At 41.4% G+C, this 27,300-nt stretch overlaps 1 protein-coding gene across 1 annotated transcript in view; it reads left to right on the top strand.

Moving 5' to 3' along the window:
- EPHA4 (EPH receptor A4) overlaps positions 1 to 27,300 on the top strand; it is a 102,273-nt gene that overhangs the window by 71,267 nt on the left and 3,706 nt on the right. Inside the window, exons 5-14 of the mRNA XM_009703856.1 lie at positions 7,742 to 7,866; positions 9,057 to 9,216; positions 10,297 to 10,408; positions 15,717 to 15,775; positions 16,563 to 16,676; positions 16,858 to 17,043; positions 21,055 to 21,116; positions 21,655 to 21,864; positions 24,387 to 24,536; positions 26,957 to 27,150. Of these exons, the coding sequence (XP_009702158.1) occupies positions 7,742 to 7,866; positions 9,057 to 9,216; positions 10,297 to 10,408; positions 15,717 to 15,775; positions 16,563 to 16,676; positions 16,858 to 17,043; positions 21,055 to 21,116; positions 21,655 to 21,864; positions 24,387 to 24,536; positions 26,957 to 27,150 (1,372 nt within the window). The remainder of the gene's footprint in view (positions 1 to 7,741; positions 7,867 to 9,056; positions 9,217 to 10,296; positions 10,409 to 15,716; positions 15,776 to 16,562; positions 16,677 to 16,857; positions 17,044 to 21,054; positions 21,117 to 21,654; positions 21,865 to 24,386; positions 24,537 to 26,956; positions 27,151 to 27,300) is intronic.

Genomic DNA, 27,300 nt, shown 5'->3' with positions numbered 1-27,300 from the left:
CATCTGATGTGTCTTTGACAGTAGCTTTGATTTCCTTGTGGGAAGGGCTGGAGGGGTCGTGGAGGAATTTGTTTTGAAAAGGCAGCTCAGCAGATCCTCCTCCCGTGCAGGAATACAAAGGTGGAGGACAGGCTATTTCTGGGAAGGAATTAGCTCTGGTGGCTACCTCGGACTTCCCGGGAGGAACAGCAGGGTGTGTGGGTGAGGTAGAGTTGCCCTGAGGGGATGGTGTTAAGTGGGTCATATTCCTCCAGGTGAATTATTTTGTGCAGTTGGGGAATGCCCCGTTTCCAACATTATTACCTGTTTTAATAAGTAGAGGTTATGGTCTGTAATTTCTCATTCTTTCTCCCCCAGAGCCACTGTACGCTGGGGTGCTATGCATTGTGTCCCAGCATCAGTGGTTTCTGGCCATCTGTGCTTGCTGGACTGGCGTCTGGGAAGCAAGAGGATGATTACAGCACGTACTTCCCAGAAGTGTTCAACCCAAATTCGGGTTGTGGGATCCTACCTCTAAGCGTGACTGGTCCCAGCCCTAAAGGAGGACTCTGAGAGTTACAGCAACCTCTCTTTGTTCAAACTGCGTGGCCCATTTTCTCTGCTTTTCTCAATCCAGTATAACACAGTGGAGCATCAGTGCTGGCTTCTTTAGGCTACAAAATTTATTGTTGTTTATATTGGGTCAGATTCTAACTTCAGCTAGAGGGAAGAGTGACTGTAACATGACCTGCTTTGTGACCAGCGGCTCCAAACCTGCTCAGGTTGAACAGCTGCTGACTAATTCCCCATCTTAACAAATTGCTTATAGTTCTAGAGTTTCTTAGAGCAATTCACAGTGCTAAGTACGTTCACCCTTCTTGTGTTAATCATTCTAGTTTCAGCACTTAGAAATGTTGCAGTGCTGTTTTTTTTTAAGTGGTTGTAATGTTCAGACAGATTTTTATAAATTGCCTTCCAACTGAAAGATTTGTTTTCCTGTTTGTTTTAAACTGGCATTCATACATACAGGAAATACACAGTATTCTGCCATGTTTCTGTTGGCAACTATTAAGTTATCCTTGTCAGAACATGCCAACAGGATTTCTTCGCAAGCTAGCAGAAAGAAAACAAGCAGTTCTCAGACTAAACAGAACCCATGCTTGAGTTGTAATACAGATCTCTTGCTAAATGCTATGTAGATTCTATAGTCGTTTGGTTTACGGCAGTCTTTGGGATTGCAGGTTGCAGATTCAGATCTTTGGAGTTACTCCAAAGCTGCATTGCATTAGCTGACATCATTATTTGGCCTTCAGAGTTGGAGGACCAGTACCTGAAAGTAATGTATTGCTGTCAAGAGGTGGTCCTCCGAAATTAATAGCCAGAACGAGCTGTCTCCTGGGTGTGCGAGATCTTTTTTGTCACCCTAGTCTCATTGCAGTTCCTGATGTAAACCACAGGGAACTGTGGTCAGACCTCAGCTCCTATGATTGGTTTGGTCTAAATTAGAGCAGTTCTGGTCTGTTGAAGTAGTCTGTGCTAAAACTGACACACAACTGGATGTGCAACCCCAAAAATACCCAGGCTCTTTGTGGATCCTCAGCAGCTCCTGCCTGTCTCCAAGAGCTGAAGCTGGAGTAGGGTGGTAAAAATACAGCACTCTAATAGTCCTCAACTACTACTATTTGTTGCTGCTGACAGCCTGGGTTTTCCTTCAAGCTTTTGATTTGATGCAAGTCAGAGCCAAGTTTTGTGGTTTGGCAAGATTTGCAGCACAGGTTCTTTAGGGAGAGGCAAGAAATGAAAACTGTAAAACAGAGGAAATGTTTAAAACATAATAATGCTGTGTTAACAGTCTTTAAAATCTCATTTTCTAGCCCCTTGCTTTATCAACACATCCTTACAAACATAACTGGTGTGACCTGGTCACTTGTTTTTTCTCAGGGCTCTTTGGCAATGGCTGGGTTGTGGAGCCTGGAAAGAAAGGGAAGATCACTTGTGCCTGTCGTTTTGGGATGAAGGTGTCCTATGAGAGTATCCTGTGGCCGAGCTGGTGCTTTTCCTGAACAGCGTAATTTCTAGTAACAAGGAGGGAAAGTTTAGTTCAGAAGTATTACAGTTGATTGAAGGGATCGAGAGAAAGATGCCAAGCTCAGCTGTCACGCTGCTTCACATTACGTCGGCCAGGATTTTGAAGTGTGGGTGGATAACCTTGGGCGCTTTACTCTAGTGGCGTAGATTTAAAGTCTTTGCTTTAAAAGCTAAAGCTTAAAAACGCTGGCCTGAATCTTGGCGTCTCTCAGTTTCCAAGCTGGGAGGTGTTCCTCACCAGTCATCATTCCTGGGGGAGGGAGAGGCAGACGGTGGGAAGACAGAGGACTCGGGAATGTCCTGGGAGGCTTCCAGTGTCTCGGTTGAGCAATCAGACCTCTCGATCTTTGTCCAAGTCCTAACCTGGCCCAATCATCGTCAGTACAAATGTTTGCTCCACTTATACAAAGGAAATAATGAAAAAAAAATAAAATGTGTGTGGTTAGTTTTTAAAGTGCAGATCCAGCCCACAGACTCTTGCTGGTCCCTAGGAGAAAGGCGTAGCTGTCATTCTGGCAGTGAAGAATGGGAATGCCAGCCTCTAGCTCAGCTCTTCAGACGTGCACAGACATCTAATCTGGGTGTGCACGTAGGTTCACATGTGCAAAACCCTTTCATGTGCTTATCCTTATGTACATACATGGCTTATACATATGCAATGCATATGTTTGGAAATTTGGTCATGCTAAAATGCGTTCTCCTTTGTTTGCAAAGCCATATGCCAGGAGTACTCAGAGCACAGGGGTGGTGTTACCCAGAAACAGGAGCATTTCTGTCTGGAGAAGAGAGAGGAGTGGGTAAAAGGCCCAAGGGACCAACAGGGTGCAGAACTGGACACCAACATTTTAGGAAAGAGCAGAGCTGCTTTCTTTTTAATTTATTCTGGTACATGCAGCTAAATAGGGCTGGAAACTTCTCCCTTTGCTTGATTTGATGTCAGTGCGACAGCTAGCAGAGTAAGTTGCTCTCTTACATGAATAAAATTATCAGAATCTGACCTGGAGAATGTTGCCTTTAGAAATTATTAAAACCATATTTGATTCTCTGTGTTGTATATCCTTTTCCTGCTGTGAGATTATTTGATAATATAATTTACAAAATCCCATGTAAAAACCCACAATATTACAAGGTAAATATTCAGAGAGGAAAACCTGAAATGTGCCAGGTTCCCTTAAATGTGTTTTGTCCCAATTAAGAGAAGATCTTTTATTGTCTTGTTTTGATTTCTAAGAGGACTTTTCTTCGGTGTTAGATTTTCAGATTTATTTTTTTTTTTTTAAGTAATTAATAATGGAGCAGGCTTTTAGTATCTACCCTGGAAGGTAAAAACCCTTAATCACAGTAACATCATTAGTGCTTTCAAGCATTTAATTTTGATGCTTGACAAAGCGCATAGCCATTGATAAGAACAAATAAGTGTTGTTGTGTGCAATTGAGGGAAAAAAGAAAAGCATGAAAACCCCTAAGCTTCAAGTAATTAAATTTAAATATGTTATTTGAATTTAGCTGAGATAATGTACAAACTGTGGGTATATTTTTCAATCAGTGAAAGACCCCTTGAGTAAACATGATCCATTTAAATTCAAATCATGGGGAGTGGAAAGTAAACCCTGCTGTGGCTAAGAAGGCATCTTCAATAAAACACTGGGCATTGCGTATCTTTGATATCTGAGTACTCATGTGTTGTAGTTTTATGAAGGGCTGTTTTCACTCATGGATGCCTACATGCCAGAGACTTTATTGCATCTATTTATTTCCTGTTTTTTTTCCTCTCCCCCCCCCTCCTAATTTGAACCAGGAATGAAAAACTGACACTCTGCTTCTGCCATCCTTTAAAGTACCTCAAAACTGTTACAATTCAGCACTTACTAGCCTTGGGATATGGCTTTATAGCATTTGGGTGAAGTTTTTGTAGTACATCTGTGCTCCTTCTCTCTCTGTAGGCCGAAAGCTCAGAACCTCAGTAATAAAACTACTAGTAGGTGTTTAATGGCAGGTTATTGAGGAAGTAGATAAAAGAAAATTGCAACATTCACATCAGTAGGGAGTGTGGTTTTTAAGGGAGAGGAACTGCTGAGCTTTGAACTAGGGAAAGTTACACTTGGTGCTTTTGTTCAAGGGGACCCCTTTTTAGACACCAAAATACCTCATCATTCTTCCCTGTGAAATGGGCTGTTCTGGTAGAATGGGTGCTTGCTATGTACAGTCTGTGCATGTGTGGCAGAAAAACTTGCTGTTGTAAGCAATGATGATTGAGAAACAGGATTTTGCTTAGTATTCCTTTCCAAATAATCAGGGAGTAGGGAATAGGAAACTGCAAAAAGTGAAAGAAAAGGTGATCTCCCACTCTCTTCCGAAAGTGTTATGTGATCTTACTGCGAATGTCGTAATTGCGTACATTATTATTTTTGGTCAAGCTGTCCTCAGTATGTTTTGTGTAGGAATGTGTGTACATAATGAGCAGTTAGACCATGCACATATAAGAGAAGATTCTGTCTTTTATTCTGCTCATGATGAAGGCATCATTTTCCAACTTGTTACATGTTTATCTTCACATCATCCTTCAGAGGCAATTTAGAGGCAAAAGGGAGAACAACAAAGAATGTAACTATTTTGCAGAAGTTCACTCAGAAGGCTGTGACTGCTGCCTGAATTGCCACAATGAGCTGGCAGTGGTGATGTCCTCTTTGTGCCAGACTCTACTGACCAGACTTTTATGCCCTTTTGGTAATATATGTCCAAGGAGATCCAGACCCATTGTTCTTCCAGAAGCCCAGTCTTTCAGCTTCTCAGGTCAGCTGGTGGATCTGGGAAAACAGTGAAACAAATAAACCTGATTTGTAGGGCTATTTGCAGAAATAAGAAAGAATCGATAATGGAGGATTTTATCTATGCAGTGGGATAACTGTAGTACTCCCTGTGGTTACTGAGCCCAGTTCCTCAAGGTCCACAGAGCTGCAGATCACCATCCTATTGCATAGGCGGTTATGGGTCTGTGCTGTAGAGATGTCAAAGAGCTCCTGGACAGTCTCTTGCAATTTGGTACTTCATCCTGTAGTTGGACTTCAGCACTCTTGGGATTTCTGTGTAGCATATGGAGAGGCAGGATGTACAGTCAAAACAAAAAAACTCAGAAACAGATTGCTCATCTGCAGAATACAGGACAAAAGCAAAGATTAAAAGTTAAGTAGTATGAATTTACATATAAAAGATAGGAAGGAAAAAAATAGGGCCATTCTTAAAATTGTAATTGTAAGGAGTAACAAAGGAACTGATGTACAGGTCCTCTTTGTGTCCTGGAGGCGAGGAGCAGGTTGTTTATTCCAGTACGGTGCGGTGCCTGAGATCAGCTCTCCATTTTTGAGACACATGAGGAAGCATTTGTTAAACTATATAAAGCTAAGCATCTTTCACAAGACGGGGTAGTTAATCTATATGTTCTACTGCAAATAGCCATTTTACAACAGAGAAGAAATGCGTTTTCATACAGCACTTACCAGCTCAATAGTGAAGGACTCGCTAAATTCCAATATAAATGCCTGCAGAAATGAAATGGGAAACCAAGGAGTTTGAAAAGAGGATAAAGGAAAGAAAGTGAACTTTCTCTCTACAATTCTTGAGGTCAGACCAGCATAAGTGACAGATTCTCAGTAAAAGGAATTGCCTGCCTGCCCTGCATGAGGCGCTGATTAGCTCAGCAGATTTCTCTCTGGTTGGTTTATCAGTAATGTTGCACGTGTGTGTGTTTTAGGGTAACAAATCTGATTTCTAATTTATTAGCTGAGGAATATTCTCACTGCAAAGGGGGAGGAAAAATGGTCTGATCCTCTGTTGAGGATCTGTGAGGTTATTAAGGAGGTTCTCAGTCATGCCACATATATAACTTGATGGAGCACACCTGGATCCTCCCTGTTGGCTGTGTTTATAGTCTCCTCTGTCATCCAGTATTTGCCTTTGCATGTGAGAGACAGACAAGGAAAAAGAGAGAAAGGTTCTGGAGGCATTTCTAACAGAGATGCCAAACTGTCAAATAGTAAATCGGGAAGCAGCTCCCTGATGGTTTCACATCAAGAGGAGACACCCTTTTGTGACTGTGCAGCATCTACGGGTTATTTTCGCTTCTATCAGAACTGTCTGATATGGTCAAGTAGGTTTGAGGCTTTCAACATTCAATTTTCATTTCATTATTGTGACTGTTTTATTTATTTGTCTTTCTTGGTAGTTTTCAAGGATACATGTTTTCAAGGATACTTTTTACTCTCTAACATTTTCATGGATTGTCATCCCAAAGTTAAGGGTAGAAAAAGAAACAAAAAGAAAGGGAAAGGAGGAAAAAAAGAGCAACATGGCTACAGCTTCAAGGGACAAAAGAAGAAATATATTCAATTTAGGAAGACCTCTAATCTCTGGTTATACAGGACAGCTTTGTTAGATAAGATTAAAAATTTCATGAATGTCCCTTTTTGTCCCTGGAGACTCCGCCATTTATACCAGCTATTGTCAGCATCAAAAGAGCTTGATAACAGCTGGCTAGAGACGTGACCACACAGCAACACAACAGCAAGAAAGGGGCAGCCAGGTTCATAAATCTTCAGAAAACCCGTTCCCCCAGCGCAGACATGAATCTGCTGCTATCACAGTCAAAGGGAGAATACATTGTCCTCCAGCCAGTCAAAAACCTGAACTTCAGCATTAGCAGGGGCTCTATTGAAAGTGTAGGGTGCACAATGAGATGTTTCCCATTATCTTCTTCATTGCAGCCCTTATTACTGCACACAGATACAGTTTAAAGAATCTTTGAGTTTAGCTTGTTGCTAGGTAGAGCTTTTCCAAAAATGGTGCAGCCCTTACCCTTGGCGATGTAATTCTGCTTTCTGTATTCATCACATCAATACAGAGCCACATGGGACAGGGTCAGATGATGCCAGTTTGGTACCAATGGACTCAATCTCTGTTATCTTCTGACTGGGAGAGAGCTATCAAAGCTAGAATCTGGCCCTTGGGCGCTGAGCTTCCCCAGTCTCCAGGGACTGCTCACAGACTCGGGCATAAGCAGGACAAGTTAGGAAGCACAAATTGGCTCAGACTCTTGAAATACAAGTTTCCTGGTTTTCATGGGAGGGTCCAAATTCATAGGTATTCAGCTTTATTCTGGTGTTACTTAATTTAATGGCAGTGTTTTCTCAGCTTTAGAGAAAACTAGATTGATCCCTCAGGAATTTCATTGTTCCTGTAAAGCAAACAGCTAATGAAGTAACATCAGTTAATTTTAAGAGATGGAAGAAGAGAATCACTGTGGACCAAAATAAAAGTACAAACCTATGCACTGTGCCTAACAAAGCACAAAAATAAGGTAGAATCTTTTAGTACCTTAACCTCTTACGGAGGTTTGTACCTCGGCTTCATGAACATTGCAGTGTCTAGACAACTCTATTGTTAGTTCAAAACTCACCTATCTAGTATTGCCTAGAATCTGAGAACAAGCTTTATTAGAGAGGATTAAATGCAATTTTGTTAGAGAAAACAGGAAAAATACTTAATGCTTCTAACCTCCCCCCCGTGAGAAAAACGCACTTTCTGAAAGTGCTCATGTTGTGAAAGCTATGATTAAAAATACGTGTTCCTCATTAAAACTAAATTATTCCTTATAATTCTTTTTTTTTTCTTCTGGCAGCTCCGTCCCCAATTGCTTTGATCCAGGCTAAAGAGATAACAAGGCACAGTGTTGCCTTGGCTTGGCTGGAACCTGACAGGCCAAATGGAGTCATCCTGGAGTACGAAGTCAAATACTATGAAAAGGTACTGCTGAAAAATGGACAAGCAAGGAGTTTTGCTTGGGTTTGGGGAGAGATTTTTGCTTCATTCCGTTACGGTTTATTTCCAGATAGTATTCCATCATTTGAAACTAAATAGATTCAGTTTAATAAAATCCAATTAAGGATTTCATGCACTTGAATGGTTGCCTGAAAGAATAAGACTCATAGGCTGTTCCAGCTGTATGGTACGAGTTTATTTCATTATTTTTTCCTACCTAGGAACTGAGCTTTTGTAGCAAGCATATTTATAATGAGAATCAATAATGTTGGGCAGAAATGAGACATTAACTTTACTTCATAGACAGAAGTATAATAATGAAGTATATAACACATTAATAATAATAAGATCTGCTTGCCGATAGCTTCTGCTTAGAGTGATAATGTGGGCTGGATGGCTTTTAATAGAGAATAAGGAAAGAAAATTACATTCTTCATACTTTCCAAGTTAGAGGGAGATGTTATTCCTGCAAATAACTTCTCAAGTATGGAACTATGAAAAGCGCTATTTTCTTTGGAGGTTCTCTGCAAAAATGATCAATTACCTGCTTTTGCTTGTGTGCGCTCTCACACGCACATGCATACTTCTAAATTTTTTTGGTAAAGATAATCACTTATTTGCTTCCCTAACGCATACAGAAAAAGGCATCAATGAGTTGCAGGGAAGCTAGATTATTACATTTTCTGATGGATTTTCCAGCCAAAAATAGAACAGTTTTTAAGATTGGACTTTCTGGAAGACATTTTCTAAGTCTTTTCTTTCTTAAAATATATTTATCATTTTTTTTTAACGCGGCTCCTGGTTGGTAGGAAGAAAAAGAAAGTGCCAGCATGTGTGAGTAAAATGTTGCTTGTTCATCAAGAGGATCCAATTCGAAGGCTTGGCTATTTTCCAGAGGATTTAGTTGTGTGATTTCTTAAATAATCAGTGATATATGAGCATCATACCTACTGCCTTATCATCCTTTTTTGGCTTGCTCAGAGCTCCATGCAGCACGCAGTGCTACGGGTATTGAGCAAGGCCGACAGCAGGAGCCCTCGGGACGTATTTTGAGAATTCCATCATTGTTACTCATCTTCTTTCATCATGAAGTTTTGGCAAGGAAGTGGGGTTCCACGGTTCATGGTGCAGTGAGGCATTTTTACTTGTTCACCACTGTGTTCTTTTGTTGTTAGGACCAAAATGAGCGCAGCTATCGCATTGTGAAGACAGCCTCCAGGAATACTGACATCAAAGGCTTGAACCCCCTGACTTCGTATGTGTTTCATGTGCGGGCCAGGACAGCAGCAGGATATGGAGACTTCAGTGGACCATTTGAGTTCACAACTAACACAGGTAATGACATGCCCACTGATTTCTTCTTTTCCTTGAGCAAAGAGTGCAAATGTAACTGAGCTGCATGTTGGGAGTTTCCTGTTCGTTGCTTGGACTGTGGTGTGTCTGTTCTGGGAAAATGTTCTTCCATGGCTGCATGACTGTCAGTGATGCCATGAATCTAACCCGAGACATCTATTTGGATATGCTGTGTTCTGGATTCTAGCCAGGAAAATACTTCAGCATGGCATAAGGAGACACGCACCCTGTAAACACTTGGAAGGCATTGATGCTTGAGAGATTTATGTACCTATTTTGTTCACTGTAAATGTAGATGCTTGCACATGTTTTTGGAATATCTCATTTGCTGGAGAATAGAACCCTCTTACTCCCCTTTGCAAGCTATTGACATAGATCAGTTAGGTGTCCTGCGTCAGCTCACGTATTTGCACTTTTCCTTAGACAGTCATATAAAGACAGAATGTTCAAATCACATTGTCAGAGAACTTTTCACTTTACTCAAGGAAACGTGTGAATTTAGCCACAAAAATGTTTGCTTTTCAGTCACAGGAAGGCAATGTGACCGAGCCTATTTTATTTTGGACATACAGGTCTGCTTAAATCAATTTAAGGTCATGCCAGTTAGTGGCAACATCTTTCAGGATGTTAACAGCTGAAAATAGTCAATCCAGCAGGAAGAGGGTAGACATTTTAAAATAACTTATTCTCTTTGTGTCAGTTGGGGAGTGATTATCTGGCCCCACTGAGAAACAAAGGAGGGGGAAAGAAGAGTGGAAAGCAATTAGAAAGGAAAGAAAAAAAAGCAAGCCATTGTACCCTCTGAGCGCCACTGAAGGGCAGAAGGAGAGGGAGTCCTTGTTCCCAGTGAACTGAAGTTCCCCAAATCATTATCAAACATCATGTCTTCAGCTAATTAGCAACCTGTTGGAAAATTGTGTCAAATGACTATATAATGAAGGCCTGAAAGTGGATTTGAGTGCTACTCTAAACTGCCTTCACAAGCCAGAAAGCCTCACTGAGTGCTACGTAGGTTGATTTTTTGCTGGTGTCTGACGCTAATGCTCCCTTTTCTGTTTCCAGTTCCTTCCCCCATCATTGGTGATGGTACCAATCCCACAGTGCTTCTTGTTTCGGTGGCTGGCAGTGTTGTTCTTGTGGTCATTCTCATTGCAGCCTTTGTCATCAGCAGGAGGTAAGAACTTAAGCTTCTCTCTCCCCCTCTCTCTTTCATGAGGGAGCTTTTTGTCTCCTCCAAACAAAGCTAAATTCTTTGATTAGCATCATAAACAGTGCATTTGCATTACAAGCCTTCTCCCATGTAGCTTTGATCTTCTCAACATTAGTACCAAGCAGCATGTGATGTAATGGCAATAGTTCCAGCTCTATTTGCCCTTCAAATGCAAAGCTGATTCCAATAACTGGCATTGAGAAGCAAGCCAGCTAGAGATTTGTGGTTAGAGTAATTTGAAGTTAAGTTTAATGGGTATGGGTACAGTAGATTTTCTTGGACTGACTCCTGATAGACAAGGGAGTAAACAACTGCACTGTTGTGAACTAAGCCATCAGACTGCTATGTTTGTGATTTTTGTGTTAGTCTGTATGAGTCTGCTTTTGTCCTTTGGGTTAGTCCTTCCAGTGTGAGTCGATATGACTGTAAAACAGAAGCCACAGTCATTCAGCGTCATATGCAGTAACAGCAGAGTGGATTGATGGTTATTTCATCAGAGCAGGACCATAATCTTCTATCAAGTACTTGTTCATTCTCTCAAATGCAACCCAGGCATCAGGAACTGTCTTGCGAATGGGAGACCTGTGTAACAGAAACACAGTGTGAATGTTTCTGTCTTCATCTTTGTGTTCAGTCTCATTTTAAAAGATCAGCATGATTTTGCTTCAATGTAATTCCGAGATAAAACTGGACATATCATGACTGCATCTGAAGCCTGGGATCTGAGGGATATGTGTTTTGTCAGTCTCTGTTGATCAGTTTAATGGTATCAGCCGTAAATGTGCAAAATTCCTCTTGATTTGCTCTCTTACTTTAAATTGTCTTAAAGAGCAGTTAAGTCACTATGATTGTAATATCTGGAAAGTAGACATGCATTGTTACAGCTTTCTGTGGGTGTTCCACTCAAAGCCTCCATGCTGGCAAGAAGAAAGAAGAGCAGAACGTATGAAAATGTAATGCAGAGAGACAGGTTTATTAAAAGCCATTGCAACAGAAAATAGCATCACTGAGCTTGATGACTTAATCTCCTCTCCGCTTTTATTGATCACTTTATTATTTAAGGCAGGATTGATAGCGGGATACATTGGATTTCTAATTATGAGTCGCCACCTTGGAGAATTGAGCCTGTCGAGCTGCTTTGAGATGATTCCTTCCCCTCCTCCCCCTATAAAAAAATGTCGCTTCCCAAGGCTGATAAACACTGCTTGGTGATTAGCCCTCAATGGATCACTTTTTAGAAAATGAAATGTCAACCCCTTGCCCTCATATTGATTCTCTATAGTATCGGCCATAAAGCTGTCAAAGGAAAGGCTGCCTGGAGCCAGGTAGCTGACAGACCCACTGATGCGGGTGCGCACTCAGCCAGGTCTTCTCACCACTCAGGCTGTCTGTTCAGTTCTCTCTGCCTACAAGTGTTCAACTTGGACAAAGGCAAGACAAAGAGCAGGTGGGCAGCAGGGACAAAAGGCTGGTCCAAGCACTGGTGGGAATGGAGATAAAAGTATGCTGGTGACCATGGGTTCAGAGATGTCCCGTAGCTCTGCACTGGTCGGTCTCAGAGAGGCCATGGAAGGGGAAGGACATAGCAAAATGAATAAAATACTAGGACAGTGAAACTACTCTGTGCATACTAATGCATGGTGCCTTGCTAATTAATAGCCTTCCTCAATACACAGCTCTCCAGTAGCTGGAAGTAGCTCTCAATAAACAGAATCTACTTTAATGTTCACTATTACTCTAACAATTTTAACCACTTTACCAATGTCATTTAGAGGTGTGGGCTTTGGGGATATTTCATGATGTTCCTACACCAGCAGGAGTTAATAGCAAAATAATTATACTTTGTTCCAAAATTACTTCAGATGAGAAAAAGCTTTTCTGTCCATACAGTCCCCATGAGGAGGTTTTGTAATCTAGCCATGGCCTAAAAGTCATATTTATACAATCAAACCCATGCTTTGGCCTGCAGACATGGCCTCTCTGTATCCATGAAACAAATGTGGGAACTGGGCATACGCTGTAGGTGCCCACTTTTGAACCCTGGGTTATTACTACTAATTTAGCATTACGTTTTTTCAAGTCATTGCTCAAATCCCTAAATTCATCTTTACAACAGAATTTGTCAAAGGACTATGCCTTCAGGCAGCTCAAGCTGTTTGGTTCCGTCCTGCGACCACGGTGTTTGTGTTAACATAAGAACTAATCTGCCTAAATGTTAGTTTAAACTTACCGAGGTTAAGATGCGCGTATCTAGAGAGCAGAATGCAGGAGGTAGCGTGAGTGTTTCTAAACCCTGCCCTGCAGGAACACCGACTGAAATTACAGTACCTCAAATAGAGTTGTAAAGGATTTGGGAAAGCGTAAAACAGAAAGAGCCACTTTCTAAAAGGGCTTGGGTTGAGTAAGATGGCCTCACAGAATCCTCTGGTCATCTGAAAATTTCTGTCAGAAATTCTCCCAATTGATAGATCGATTTATCTTCTGCTCTGTCAACAGCTGAATGCGTTTGCCCACCTTTTGCTGATGGTGTTGGATTGGATGCTCCACCAGCCCGGTGCCTGAGCACTGCAGCACCCCAACCCCTCTTTTGTTTGGGGAGGAGGAGGTGGGAGAAGGGGTGCGGCGCCGGGTCTGTGCTGTTTCACCTCAGTGCGTGCTAATACCCTCTGTTGTTACCTCCTCTTCATCGACAGCCCCCACCTGTAGATCTGCCTGTGTCTCTGACCCCCGCGGTTTCTGAAAGCTTCTGTGTTCTTTTCCTGAATGCCGGCTATTTAATCACCGCTGCCACAATCCCTGTAATTACGGGGTTCAAATCTGCGACAAAGGCTCCCTTCTGCCACTCAGGCGAGCTGCCCCGAGAGGCAGCTCCAGCCCCGTGTGCCCCATGGCGCGGGGCTCCCGGGGACAATGGCAGACAGGAGTGTCCTGCCCCCGGCCAAGCAGGAGAGGTCAACAGGTGACACAGGGAGAAGTGGAAGTAGGTAGTTAGTTTGGAAGGTATTATTTAAACTTAATAAGCTACAATTATATTGCTTGAACAGTAATCTCTTTGTTTCCCTTTGCTTTTTGCATGTCTTTGGGTTTTAGTGGGGGAAGGTTGTTTTTTTTATCTGTTGTTAGGGTGCTTGTACTTTTAAAAATAAGATAAAGAGCATTTTTTCATACTTAAAATGCTTTCATGCAAAGCCTGTTTGTGTGTCAGATTTCCCATCTGTGCCTGAACATTAATAAAATGAATTTGAAGGGGTCCTGCTTGAAATGCAGAATTATTTTCTTTTTTTCTTTTTTTCTTTCATCTGAGAGATGTTGTATAGTACCTGAAACCGTTTCTGCAATCCCCTTAGCTGACTTGGTCCCCTATGCCACCGGCTGGGACTTGTGCTGCCTCTTCCTTCTTACTCAGTTTGGTAACTGGGAGCAGAACATAGTCCTTTTATTTACCTCAGCTCTGTTATACCAGTGCTGTAAGTCCTCGGGCAAGTAAATGGTTTAAATAGATGTTTGGATCCAGTGCGGTTTTTAATAATACTCTTCTTCTGATTTGGAGCCATTTGCGTTTAATTGACTTTCATCAAGAAAAAAAGCTCCCAACCATTTATGGTTGGATGTGTACCTGCTTTTTATGTCTGAACATAAGTCCTGTTGATGTTGTTGGGAGCCGTGAGGCTTGGTTCAAAGATCAGGTAGTCTTCACATGTCAAACAGGATTTTTTTCCCCCTTCTGTTTCATGGTTAATTTATAGTTTTTATTATTGGCATAGTGTGTTTAACACCCAGCACTGAAAGACTGCAAAGACAAAGGCTGGGAAATGGCCTTTCAGCTGACAGCGGTGGGAAGCTGACATTCCCCGCAGGCCAGGCGCAGAGTGGGAAGCGAGATGCTTTTTGCTAGTGGGCAGAAGGGTTTTGCTGACAGGAGGGGGGAATGGTGAGACTCAGGACGATATGCTGCAAGCCAGGCTCTCAGTCACATGTTTTCTTCCAGTTGTCTGTGGGTTTTTGACCCCTTTTAACTCACATCTCCCTATAGGTCTTTCTCTCACCCACTCATCCTGTACCCATTCACCATTTTCAGACTTTTAACCCAGTCTCACCCCAGTGTCCCTGGCAGGCCTGGTTGTCTCCTGCCCCACTGCAGGCAGCGGGTTGCATGTTGCAGGCAGCGTCAGTCTTACCTCCTGTTCTCCAGCCTTGGTTTCTCCTTCTGCCTTCCCTCTTCTTCACTCCAGCCCAGACTCTTGTCAGTTCGCTAACCTGGGTCTGACACACTGGGAGACTTGGACTTCCATAGGAACAGACAGACTGAGGAGTAAGCAACAGTAAGCACTTCTCTTCGGCAATGTCTGTTCTTAACGCCTGGTTCTGAACTTCCAGTGAATGATGGGTAAAAACTCAAATCAAATCTCTACATCTACATACCATTAGATGCTGGGGAACTTCAAATCCCAGTACACATTTGGCTGAGTCGACACCTCAGTATCTTCCCTAACAGACTAACCTCTTGTATTAACTTTCCTTAATGCCACTTATCCATTGAAGTTTAAAGCTGAACTAATTAAATACATAACTGGATACAATATCATGTGTGTAGGTGTAAAAGTAGTAATCTATAGATTTAATGTACTATACTACATTATTGACTCCAACTCAGAGGGTTAGTAGAGGAGCTCTGCCATCAGGAGTTCTTTGCCTCTTTCAATTATACAGTGATTAAAAGAATAAACAAAATCCTTGGGGTCTGCATTTTTGATGGTCAGGGTTTTTTTTTTTGCTGCCATCCTGATTTCTGTGTTAATAGACTTGTTTCCAGTTTTAAATTTGCAGCTAAGTAAGTGTGTTGGTATTGGCATTTGCCTAATAATGTTTGAAAATCAGTCTACCAAAACACCTCTGTTGTAGCATTTAAATCCATATATATTAGGGCTAAAAAGCAATTTGGCCCCTTTTTGCGCAGAATTGCAAATACACGTTTGAAGAAAAAGTAGCCAAAATGCAAGCTTTCTTTTCTTTCTCTGAATGCCAAGATGCAAATAGATTTGTGTTTCGCTTGATGTTTTGTTGATGCCAATAACACTTAGCACAGTTTGAGGAGAGGCGTCTCCTACCCCGCTGGTGAGCGTATGTTGTGTCGTGGGCTGTTGTAGGGGAGGTGCCGAGCACAGGTTGTGGCAGGTGCCAACACCTCAAGTCTCAGCAGATCAAGAAGACTGAGCTTGTCTCAAAGTAAGATACTTATTTTGAACTGTAATGCTCTTTTTTGTTCTGACAGGCGCAGTAAGTACAGTAAGGCTAAGCAAGAGGCAGATGAGGAGAAGCATTTGAACCAAGGTAAGAGGCAGTGGTGCTTGGGCATTTTTATTTGGTTCATTAAACATGTCCCATGTTCTGATGCTTGGGAAATAAGGGATGACATTCCTCTTGAAATGGGTATGTTTCTGTTTTCCTCTCTGGCAAACATCCTTCTTCAAAACTATGTACTTAGTAACAGGGAAAGTAGAAGTGTCTGGGTAGAAAGCTTTGAGGGGACAGACAGGAGAAAGATTCATCAAATTTTTCTATTGTTCCTTTCCACTGAAAGACATCTGTTCTTGACCAGTGCTATCTAGGCATGATTTTTCCCCACAATACTCTGCTAAAGCAGTTTCTGGATGGGCTGGGGGCAATCCTGCGGGGAAGGGAATGTGAACTTTGCTGCCGTTTTTCCAGGACTGAATTCTACTGTTACTTCCATCTCCGTCATCCAGGTACCAAACCTAGGACCTCAGCTCAGAATGTCTTGGCTGCCAAAAGGGAAATGGGCTGTGTTTTAGTCACACAGTCCATAGACAGGCTGTTGGCCTTTTAGTGATGGCAGTGATTTGTGAAGCTCATTTATTGGCAAAAGCCTGATTCCGTACATCAATATTGGGAAATATTAAATGTTTACATTTTAAAAATCACATTGGGGAAAAATACATTAAGTCCTTCCTTCCTTCATCAGTCATTCCTGGCTTACAGTACATTTTTATTGTACACTCTCTTTGCTGTTGTATATCATTAAGGCTTCAGTCTCATATGTTCTGTGTTCATCAGCATGTAGATCAGTGACTTCATATAAAACATTTCTGCCTTGCAGGTGTTAGAACATATGTGGATCCTTTTACATATGAGGATCCCAACCAAGCTGTGAGGGAATTTGCCAAAGAAATCGATGCCTCCTGCATAAAGATTGAAAAAGTTATTGGTGTGGGTAAGTGCCAGAACTTTTGGATTTTTTTTCTGTAAATACAGTTTTAAATTTGCTTTTAGGAAACAGGAGATCCTGTGATTTTTGTATGACAGTTCCCTCAAATGAACTGACGTAACAATTTGACAACACAAGTGTGTGCTTCATGTTCATGACCATGGATTCTTGTGCCTTTTTCTTTAAGGCGAATTTGGTGAAGTATGCAGTGGACGTCTCAAAGTACCAGGAAAAAGAGAGATCTGTGTTGCTATCAAGACTCTAAAAGCTGGTTACACTGATAAACAAAGGAGAGACTTCCTGAGTGAGGCCAGCATCATGGGACAATTTGACCACCCCAATATCATCCACTTGGAAGGTGTAGTTACTAAATGTAAGTAGGTCATTTTCATGACAAGGCCAATTTGGAAGTCACTGAGAAATTAAGTCTGTGGTGGTGTATGCTGTTGTGTTTTTTTTTTTTCTTTTTACCCTCTTTCCTGTGAAATGACAGATGGAACAGATCCACTGATAGCTAATAGGAGGAAATCAGTGCAGGACAAGTCATTAATCTTGTCAGCTATAAATGGGTTTATGGTTTCAACTGATACTCTATCTATAGGCAGCTTGTACAAGATTTTGTAGGGGGAATTAGTACTGCAGGGGTTGTTTTTTTTTTTTCCCCCTTCTTGCTATGCCAAGCAGTCTTCTTTCACATCTTTGCTAGACTGAGCTGATTGTTACAGGATAGGCAAGAGCAGATGGTGAGCAAAGAATTTAAAATGGTTGGGGGAAAAATACCAAAACAAAACTACAGAGTCATATGTTTAAAGTACAAAGCACAGATGTGAGGAGCAAGCCTTTGAAATGAAGTAGGCTATTTTAGTGTGAAACTTGTGTATTTGTTTTCTCTGATTTACAAGTGTGATAATTTCAGTCTGCAGAATTTACCTGGCTGAACTTTTTGTTTGGTTGGTTTGGGTTTTTTTGAGTCTGTTAGCATTCACTGTGCCATGAACTCTGCCTTAGAAAGAGAATGACAGTGCTTGCTGGATGCTGCTTGTAGGACAGAACTGAAAATACAGCTGTGAGACAGACATGCTTGGGTCTGACCTGAGAAGGTGCCACTGTGATGGTGTAGTTGTTGTCCCTGCTCCGACTGCCCTAGGTAGCATACTGGCAAAGCCTGGCACTGATTGCTAATCCTTAAAGACCCTTTGGATGTAGCCGCTCCTGCCCAGGGTAGCAAAGAAGGTGGGCAGGGATCTTGTGAGCTGCTGTTAAAGGGTGGAATTTGTGAAGCTGATGGTGTGCATGATGAACATGAATACAGGGTATTAATAGTGTAAGGAATTAAAATTAGAATCGAATGGAAAGCTAAAAAGTAAAATACTACTAGAAGAACAAAGTATCTCCCATAGAGGGTTGTCAAAGCCATCAATACCATTGAAAAACCCTCTCGCCCTTGAATGTCAGTGGGAGCTGGATGCTTATGCTGCCACCTGTGTTTCTGGAACTCTTACCCTTGCTCGTTTCTGTTTCCCTCTCCTAGTCTGCCTTCATTCACAGTTGTTGAAAATGGCTCATACAGTGTGTTGCTGTTTGCTTCTCAAGACAAATTCCACTAGGGAAAATAGGGGTTTGGACTAATTTTGACTCATCGTTTACTGAGGGCCCCCCTCAAAACTGAAATTAAAAGATAATACTCTGTTTAAATTTTGAAGGTCTGAGTCTCTCTTTCTCTTTTTGTTGTTGGAACAAAGTGGGGGGTGTGGTCAGGCCACAGTTTTTGCTACAGACAGTGATTTATCTAGCACCTCTGTAAAAGAAAGGCAACAGGGGTATCTTGTTGAAATCCCACTGAGGCTGGAAACCCCTGAGCTATTACAGCTCTAGCAGTTACAAATGACTGTATGCATTTGCATAATGCACTTGTCACTGAATTAAAATGATTTGAAATTTTCACCGAGGAGGTGGTAGCCTGACCTGAAAACGTTTAATTGCCTGGCTCGCAGTAAGCGATGCTTCTGCAGCAAGCCAGCTTGGTTACCTCAGAGCTGGTGTGTTTGGTAAACAGGGCTACTTAAGAAGACATTTATCTCAATTTCTCCATAGGTTTTCTGAATGCTGTGATAAATTAATGCATTTAATAAACTGAAAATTAAAATGCGAGATAAATAGTGGTGTAGATGGGAGTTGAGAGAGACAGCAAAAAACCATGAATACATTATTGGCTGCTAGTCAAGTACTTTAATAATTGACTCACTGCTGGTAACTTCTCCTCTCTCTATCCCCCTCCTCTGCTAAAGAAGTGCCTGAGTAATGAAATGACATGTTAATGCACTGAAAGAGTCTCCCTTTCTTCCTTTCTGCATTGACATAGTATCTTTTGATTGAGGAAGGTTAATTAAAACTCATTTAGCTGTATTTGTTCAGTGGAAGGGTTCTGGTCACAGTTGCAAAGGATAAATGAAACACTGGCATATGCAGATTGGGTTTGAGTTTTTTCTCTTTCCACCAAAGAATGCTTGCAAAAGTGAATTAGAGGGAGAATGATGTTTTATCACATCCCTTTCCTTAAGGGTGCAAGTACTCAGCCAAGGTCACCAAGGCCTTCATCCAGAGCAGTGTGCTTTGTGCAATATCATCGCTTCTCTGCTGCATTCATGCAAGTCAGAAACGGTTCAGCTGCCAGACTGGCATTTCACAGGCATGCCAGTTTGCATGGGACCAAAACAGTAAGAGTTTTGGTATCAGTTGGGAAAGGAAGGAGAAGCAGGAATAGTAAAAGGCCTGCAAAGGGTAGGTTGGGACTGAAAAAGTGGACTCAGTAATGATGAGTAAATTAGTTTATGTATTGCACATAGATGTTGGTCCAAGTGAAATGATGTAAAATTTTCAATACAGTCAGTCTTTATAGCATATTTCATTCTAATCAAAAAAAGGGTTACTTCGAAAACAGAAATCCTTGACAAATGAAGAGAAAAGCATCTTAGTGAAAAATGCACTGAGGTAGAAATGGTTAGGGGACCTTTCAGTGCTGCAACATTTCATGGTAGGGTAATTTTCATAGCTGGTTGTTTTAGAGCAGATACTTGCTGGTGACAGAAGCAAGGAAATGTTGCGTAGTTCTGATACGTCTGATGCCAAGACAGAATTGAGCTATCTACAGTCTAGGTGACATGTCCATTGAACCCTTCTTTCCCCGTAATATTCCCTTACTCAGAGCTGCTCCAGGAAGTATAAAAGCAGAGTTTCTGTGAGACAGTCTTTTATTTAGGAAGAAAGTCTATAGTTCCTGTAGCTAAAGAATAATGGAGAGGAAGGGTTGCCATGCCAGCCTGGCACTCATCATCAGGTGCTCCCTTGGCTTCAGGTGGGCTTAACAGTTCTCATCTTGGGACCAGGCTTTTGCCATTCAACGTTTGATAAGTCACTTTTATACATCTCCCATTGCTCAGTTTTAGAATGGAGATGATGTTAGACCTATTTCTGCAAATATCTAGATGCAGAATATCCAGCATGATTTAACCCTGTGAAATAATTAGTGTTACTTGTGTGTACCTAAATGTTTTCAGTTTCAGCGTCGTATGACTTTGTAAAGCTCTTAAAGACAACATCAAGCATTACTTATGTATTTGCTGTTGTTTTAGGCAGGAGGGTGTCTAGAAAGCATCCCCATGTCAGTAACATTACATTACATTTCTCTTCAGCTTGCCCAGCTTGGCTCTCTGTATTGCAGCATGGAAAACTGAGTGCTGCTGAAGCACTATGCCCCACATGTGACACAATTAATTGAATCATTTATCCTGTGGTTGACTTCATGAGGCAAATGGCTTTGGCTCATTTATAAATAACGAGAGACACGGGATACAAATTCGGGACAGAAAAAGTTAAGAGGAACAGCTTGTATTTTTCATTCTTGAATCCAGTTGTCTCGGAATACCTTGTAGTTGCTGACAGCTTCTAACTCGCCTAAAGCGTTGATCTTTCGAAAGAGGCAGAGACACCAAAGCATTCACAGATTCCATTTTGAAAGAGGAAGGCTTTCTAGTCTGCAAGCAATTTAATTACAGTAAAGATTTTTGTCAAGTTTGAACAGATCTTTGTTTCTTAGCTTTCAATTATCAATGCATATATTCCTTAGAGAACAGAAGCCACTTTAACTAAAGACCTTGTCAGGGAGTCAGCCAAAGGGTTAACCTTCCAGATGGGGCCCTTTAAATGTTTCTGTCCTATAATATTTCTTTTCTTGCGCCCCACAGCTGAGGCATAAGCTTGGTGCTTTTCAAATTAAATTAGATTGTGTAAGCCAGGTGTCTTGGCAGTAAAATCATGTGCAATTTTTATCCCATTAACATTGGTGTTCATCAAGGAATTGTGTTTGTCTTTCTGCGAACTCTAGGTAAACCGGTAATGATCATAACTGAGTACATGGAGAATGGCTCCTTGGATGCCTTCCTCAGGGTAGGTGATTTCTTCATAATAAGCTAAGGAGATTTTATACTGGGAAACATTTTCTGGTTTTCATTCTGGTTCTTTTTTTGCAGACAGATACTGGAAAGTCAGCATTTTAAAAGAAACTATGTTTCTACTTGGGAAATTCTGTTTTCTGGTGTTGCTCCTATTGAAAACCAGAACAAATGTAAGGTGGAAGGATATAGAATAAATTTAATGTTTTAAATAGCAGGATCTTAAATAATCCATGGTTAATGGGAACAGTTCTGATTTGCTCCATTTTTGAAAGCATCGCAATGCTGCAGACTCATTAAAACCGGATTCATTGCAAACTGGGTACTGCATCGCTGGAAGCTGTGACAGAACCTCTGGGTTTTTACTTTACTGATGAATTATAGACACTAGTCAGGAGAGTGAGGAAATAACATTGCATTTTATTTGAGAGAAGATGGGAATCCAGAGATATGTTCTCTGCCAATTTCAGCAATGTCAATAATGTAGATTTTAGCTTAATGCTCTGTGATTTTCTTCCTTTCCCCATGTGCAGAAGAATGATGGCAGATTTACAGTCATCCAGTTGGTGGGCATGCTTCGTGGCATTGGCTCAGGAATGAAGTATCTGTCTGACATGAGCTACGTGCATCGGGATCTAGCTGCTCGAAACATACTAGTCAACAGCAACTTGGTCTGCAAAGTGTCAGACTTCGGCATGTCCCGGGTCCTGGAAGACGATCCTGAAGCAGCTTACACCACGCGGGTAAGAAGCGAAAGAAAACATCCAGTGGGTTTTCTTGCCTACCTACTGGTTTTGTCTGACTGTGTGGGAGGTGACAATGGTTTGTTTTAAAATAATCTCAGTCACAAGTGAAAACGTGTATCACAACCTAAAAATAAACATTGGCCTGGACTCCATAGCTAGTATAAATTGATGTGATGTTACTGCTAATCAGTGGCTACATCAGTACTTCTCCTCTGAGGATGTGACCTGTGTATTCCTTTGGTTCCTTCAGTGTGCTAGGGTGCGTGACAGGAATCTGATGCCAGAAATTAGAGCTTGGGCTTCTGTTCCTTCTGGTATCTACAGACATACGTAATGATTTCCAAGTGGCTAGTCCCACTGAGGTTTGATACAGCAAGTGTAGATATTCCACCAAAAAAAAGAGATAAATCCACTTTTGCCCATCACAAAGCTAGTCATAAATTTGACATAAATAATTTGGACTGGGAAAAGTGTGAGCCCTGCATTCCCATTTTTTGTTTCTTCCCCTTTTTATCTGTATTTCAGCATCCCACTGTTAACTAATTTTTCTAAAGCCATTTTAATGTGCTGCATGTGGAATAGTACTAATGCAAGTAGTTCTGGCCACAAAACAGCATCGCGACCATTACCAGCCCTTGTACCAATACCTCTGTAATTAACATGCGTGTGAAGAAAAAAAAGTCAGTTTATAAAGTCTCCTTTTTAAATTGCTGATTTTCTTCATTTTTAAATATCTGCCATTCTCCATCTGTTCTCCCTAGTGCAGAGTTTGTTTGCAGCACTCAGATTTTGTGGTTTAATCCCAATACTCATCTTTTAATGGATTCACTGTTCATTACAGGGAAGGATAGACTCATGTAGCATTAAATGCTGGCCAGCCTTGGTATTTCTCACTCATAAGGGTGGCAAGTGGAAGAAGCAGAAGCAGAGGTCTCGGAAGCTCTATTCAGGGAAATCAAAGTTTAGACAAACGCACAAGGGCAAGGCAGAGATGATTTAAAAGCTTCCGTTTGAATTTAGTGAGTGGAGATACAGTATTATGTTTGCTTTTAAGAGTAAACTACAGGGAATCAATGATATTTGCTTTACAGTGCATCGTCTTCGTTTGGTATCAGTAATGAAGGATCAGGAAAATTTGGATGCACTTCACTGTACTCGAGCAGCTAAGTAAAAAGAGCTTATTGACAATTTTCAGAATGACAGCCATGTATAACAATGTCCATGCATGTGTGTCTGAAAGCAGGAATAGAGCTTTCTCATAACCAGAGACGATGCAATAGAATGCAATTTTTAAAGCATCCTTTTTTAAGAGACTGGTGTGTTCTGCTCCCTGTTAGTAGTATAACTCATTAGAGTCAGAGTATCCTATAGACACACAAGGTGCAAAGAGCCACAACCTGATTCACAGAGGGCCTGATGCAAAGGCCAAAGAAACCAGGAGAAGGACCTCTCTTGATTTCACTTGGCTTTGGAACAAGCCCATATTAAACACTTGAGAGAGAGATTTGAACGATAAACCATTAAGCATACACACGCTGCATTCAGTTATGGATACGAACTATCTAGAAGATTGCTGAGAAAAAACCTACCAAAATAAACTTAATCAAAAAAGCATAAAAGCAAATGAAAAAAACCTAAAACCTTTGTTCAGCTTAAGTCCTTCCCCAGATGGAACTGCAGGAAACCAAAAGCGCAATTAAAAACACCTTGCATATTAGCATAAACAAGAGGAGAAATCTCTGGCCTGGGATCACTCAGCTAAGGCGAAATCAGATAAACAGGATGGAGTGAGTTCCTTTTGAAACAATGCAGGACCTCCATGGCCCAAATCAGATGCCAAAGTGTTTTTATTGGTTTAAAAAGAAGTATTGTGACAAGAGGCAGCTCTCTCCAAAAGGTACCAAAAGCAGCCCTGTACCACGGTCTGGTGTTGAACTCCTCCCACAGGGACTGGGAGAGCCCAGAGGCTTGCTTGCCATCTCACATCTCTGGTAGGAGCTGGGATATTGCCCATGGGAAACACCACAGTATGTATAAATCTTCCCAGTTTATCCTGTCTTTATTTTACCTTTTTGAAAAGCAAAACTTTTATAATCCCATTTTTCTGAAACAGGCCAAACAGGTCAGACAGGCAAGCAAGGAAATAGTAATTAACAGCATGTACTTATTTGTTTTGTCAACTAAATCTCTAATATATACTTAGTAAAACTCCTGGCTTGTTCTCATGCTTCAGCATAGCCGTAAGCAGAGACCTCTTAGAGGGCTGATAAAAAAACGTTTAACAATTTACTGTTTCACCTCCTTGTGACTAAAGAAAACAGATGGGCAGCATTGCCTCCTGGTTGGATCTGACAGTTTTATGGCAAGAAAAAGAGAAAGTGGATACCTTTTTAAGAAGGATTCTGGAATTGCGTACAGAAAACCATTTTGTATTTTTAATGGCAGTGTAGAGCAGTGTCAGCCACACACGTTACTGGGTCAGTGACTCACTAGCCTGTGGTTTCTTTTATTTGTGACAGGGTGGAAAGATCCCTATCAGGTGGACTGCACCAGAGGCAATTGCCTACCGTAAATTTACATCAGCTAGTGATGTGTGGAGCTATGGCATCGTCATGTGGGAAGTGATGTCCTACGGAGAAAGACCTTACTGGGATATGTCCAATCAAGATGTGAGTCTCCTCCTGAGCTTCCTCTTCCTTTTCTCTCCCTTTTCCCCCGCACCTTTATCTTTGTCCTTAGATGTCTGCTGATGTGCTTCTATGTCAATTGCTTTATGTTTATAAAACATTTACTCCAGGTTTTTAAAAGGATATCATGAGTGGTAGATGCCTGTTTTCTCAGGGAACCTCTCTGGAACTAAGACTTCCTTGCATACTTCAAGCCTGGTCTATGGTCAGGGAATAGGGGGCATTCTCAAACTAGGGTCTGTAACTTGTGCATATATCTTTTTTCCTTTCTTTTTTTGATTATTTTCCTTTTTTTTTTAATTTGGGGAAAAATATTATAAGAAATTAAAGTAAGGAAGAAGAATGGAGGAAAGGGAAACAAGTATTTTTAAACTGTCAGATCGTAATACTGTCAAGAGAGGGAAGATTTGAGTGTTGATACTAAATCTCAACTTTATTGAAAGTCTTTAAGAAAAAACACTTGAATTTAATGGGGCTTCCTATTAGTAGTAAATTCTTCAAGCCCCAGTATGCTTGTAATTGTTCCAGATGATTTTATTTCTTGTAGGATATCTAAAACAACACATATGAAATCCAATTCTGATTATCAGACTGAGCATCCTTGTGACAATTGCATAGCTGCCCCCCGAGGACATTAAAAAGCAGCTTTCCTAAATGACCATTCTTAAATTATGCATGTCCTGTTTAACCGTACCATCTGGACTACTACAGTGTATTCCAAGAGGGAGCATGCACAATGGCTGCTATTCCAGAAGAGTATTTAATAATAATGCTAATAAGAGCTTTTGCTAATAGATTTTTTATTAAATGGAAAAAAAAAATCCCAGTGAAAATGAGGCATAGATTATCCATAATTCTTTTCCCAGGGGATTTACAAACATATAAAGGAAGAAGAAAATGTTAATCTGAATATATGACCATGGGAGTAGTTAAGTCATTTTAGAAGTCATCTGCTTTCTTATGTAGAGCTGAACATTTTCAAAGAATGTCTAGATGCGGATGGCATTTAATCTAAACAGGGGATATAATTTTAATTTCCTTCTGATGTGAAATGTCTCTTCTGGCACCCAATCTTGCCTTCCTTTGCTAACAGGAAGTCATCAAGACTTAGCAAGAAAATAAAACACCAGATGTGTCTCAGTTACATCAGGCGTGTCTACCCAGCACAGTGGAGCTCAACGCAACAAACGCAGAGCTAGCATGCTGGGCTGGTACACACTGCTGGTGCACGGTGCTGGACCACATCAAAAAACTGGCTTGACCAGGACAGTGGAAGCCAGTATTACTGTCTTTGCATCCTCTTTTTAGTATGTGGCACAGACGTACCATTTTTTTTCTCCTTAACGATGGTGAAAGCAGTGCTTTTCACAACAAAGCAGAAGTGGATTTCAAATTATTCTCAGTGTCTGTTGAATCAAGAGAAATCAAAAGGATCTTCGTAATTCTGGAGTAGTGAGAGCCACTTTGTGGTCACTGAATAGTGCTAATGGTGCAAGCATATCCCTCGCCCTGTCCTCCCAGTGGATTTTAGCTGCTAATTGGACAAGGCTAGAACGAGGGAATTTAGTGCAATTCAGTCTCTGTGCACTCCTGGTTTCTAATCTCATGGTGAATTCTGCCAGCAAAGTCATATTGGTTAATTAAGATCTGAAGGCTTCTGGGTCGCGTCCTTGTCATATCAGAACTGGGTTCTGGTCACGTCCCATTCTCCTGAGAGAGCTAAGAAGCCATCAGAGTACTGAGCTCTGGAGCCCTTTCTGGAGGGTTTGAAATGACTTCAGCTTCTGAATTTTTCTGGTTTCTATTAAATATGAAACGCATACTTAAGCTGCTGCGTTGGACCTCTGTAACCTTCTTGATAAAGCTACACAAAAGGGTTCCCATCTCTGCATTTCTTGGTTCAGACCATTCAGTGGTGAGAGAACGGGTTCTCTGCAAGACCTGTATTACTGACAGAGATGAGCTAGCCGAGGAGGAGGGGGTGATCTGCTGTACCCTAAAAAAGATGGGGAAAATTTCATCTTCAACATATTGCACCCAAATCTGACAGATGTTAAAGACCTGTTGCTTCTCCAACCTTCTGTCCAACAAGGATAGTTGCTTAATTCTAACCTGGGCTATTTTGTCATCCCTGTATCCCATGTGCTCTTTTGTGATATATTGCCCTGCTGTATCTGATGCCTGCTTTGGATGCTGTACCCTTTTAGTTTTGAATTGCTGAGGAGAAATGGCAGTTCTGAGACCACCAACTGCCTGAGTCTGAGGGCAATTTTCCATGTTGTTTCACTTAATTGTGGATTTGTTTCCATACTTTGGATCGCCCTAGGATAAATGATACTCAGCTGGTAGATGTGAGTAGTGTCTGATGTTCTCTAATGTCTTCCTAATTGCGCCATTTATAGGTTATTAAAGCCATTGAAGAAGGGTATCGGCTGCCACCCCCGATGGACTGCCCCATTGCTCTCCATCAGCTGATGTTAGACTGCTGGCAGAAGGAACGCAGTGACAGGCCTAAATTTGGACAGATCGTCAACATGCTGGACAAACTCATCCGCAACCCCAACAGCCTGAAGAGGACAGGCAGCGAGAGCTCCAGGTCAGCTGTGCTTTCGTAATGGTGATGTACGAGGGAGCACAGTGGAGATGACAGGCAAAGCTGCAAGTCACCTACACCTCTGTGCTGGGCTTAAAGCATGCTCTGTAGCTCTGTAGAGCCAGACTGCACGGCAGACATTGCACCGTGCAA

The sequence above is a fragment of the Cariama cristata genome, unplaced genomic scaffold (assembly GCF_000690535.1).
Source record: "Cariama cristata isolate BGI_N322 unplaced genomic scaffold, ASM69053v1 scaffold8197, whole genome shotgun sequence".
NCBI lineage: Eukaryota > Metazoa > Chordata > Aves > Cariamiformes > Cariamidae > Cariama > Cariama cristata.
The sequence above is the reverse complement of the archived record's forward strand: the minus strand, read 5'-3'. Positions and strand labels throughout refer to the sequence as shown.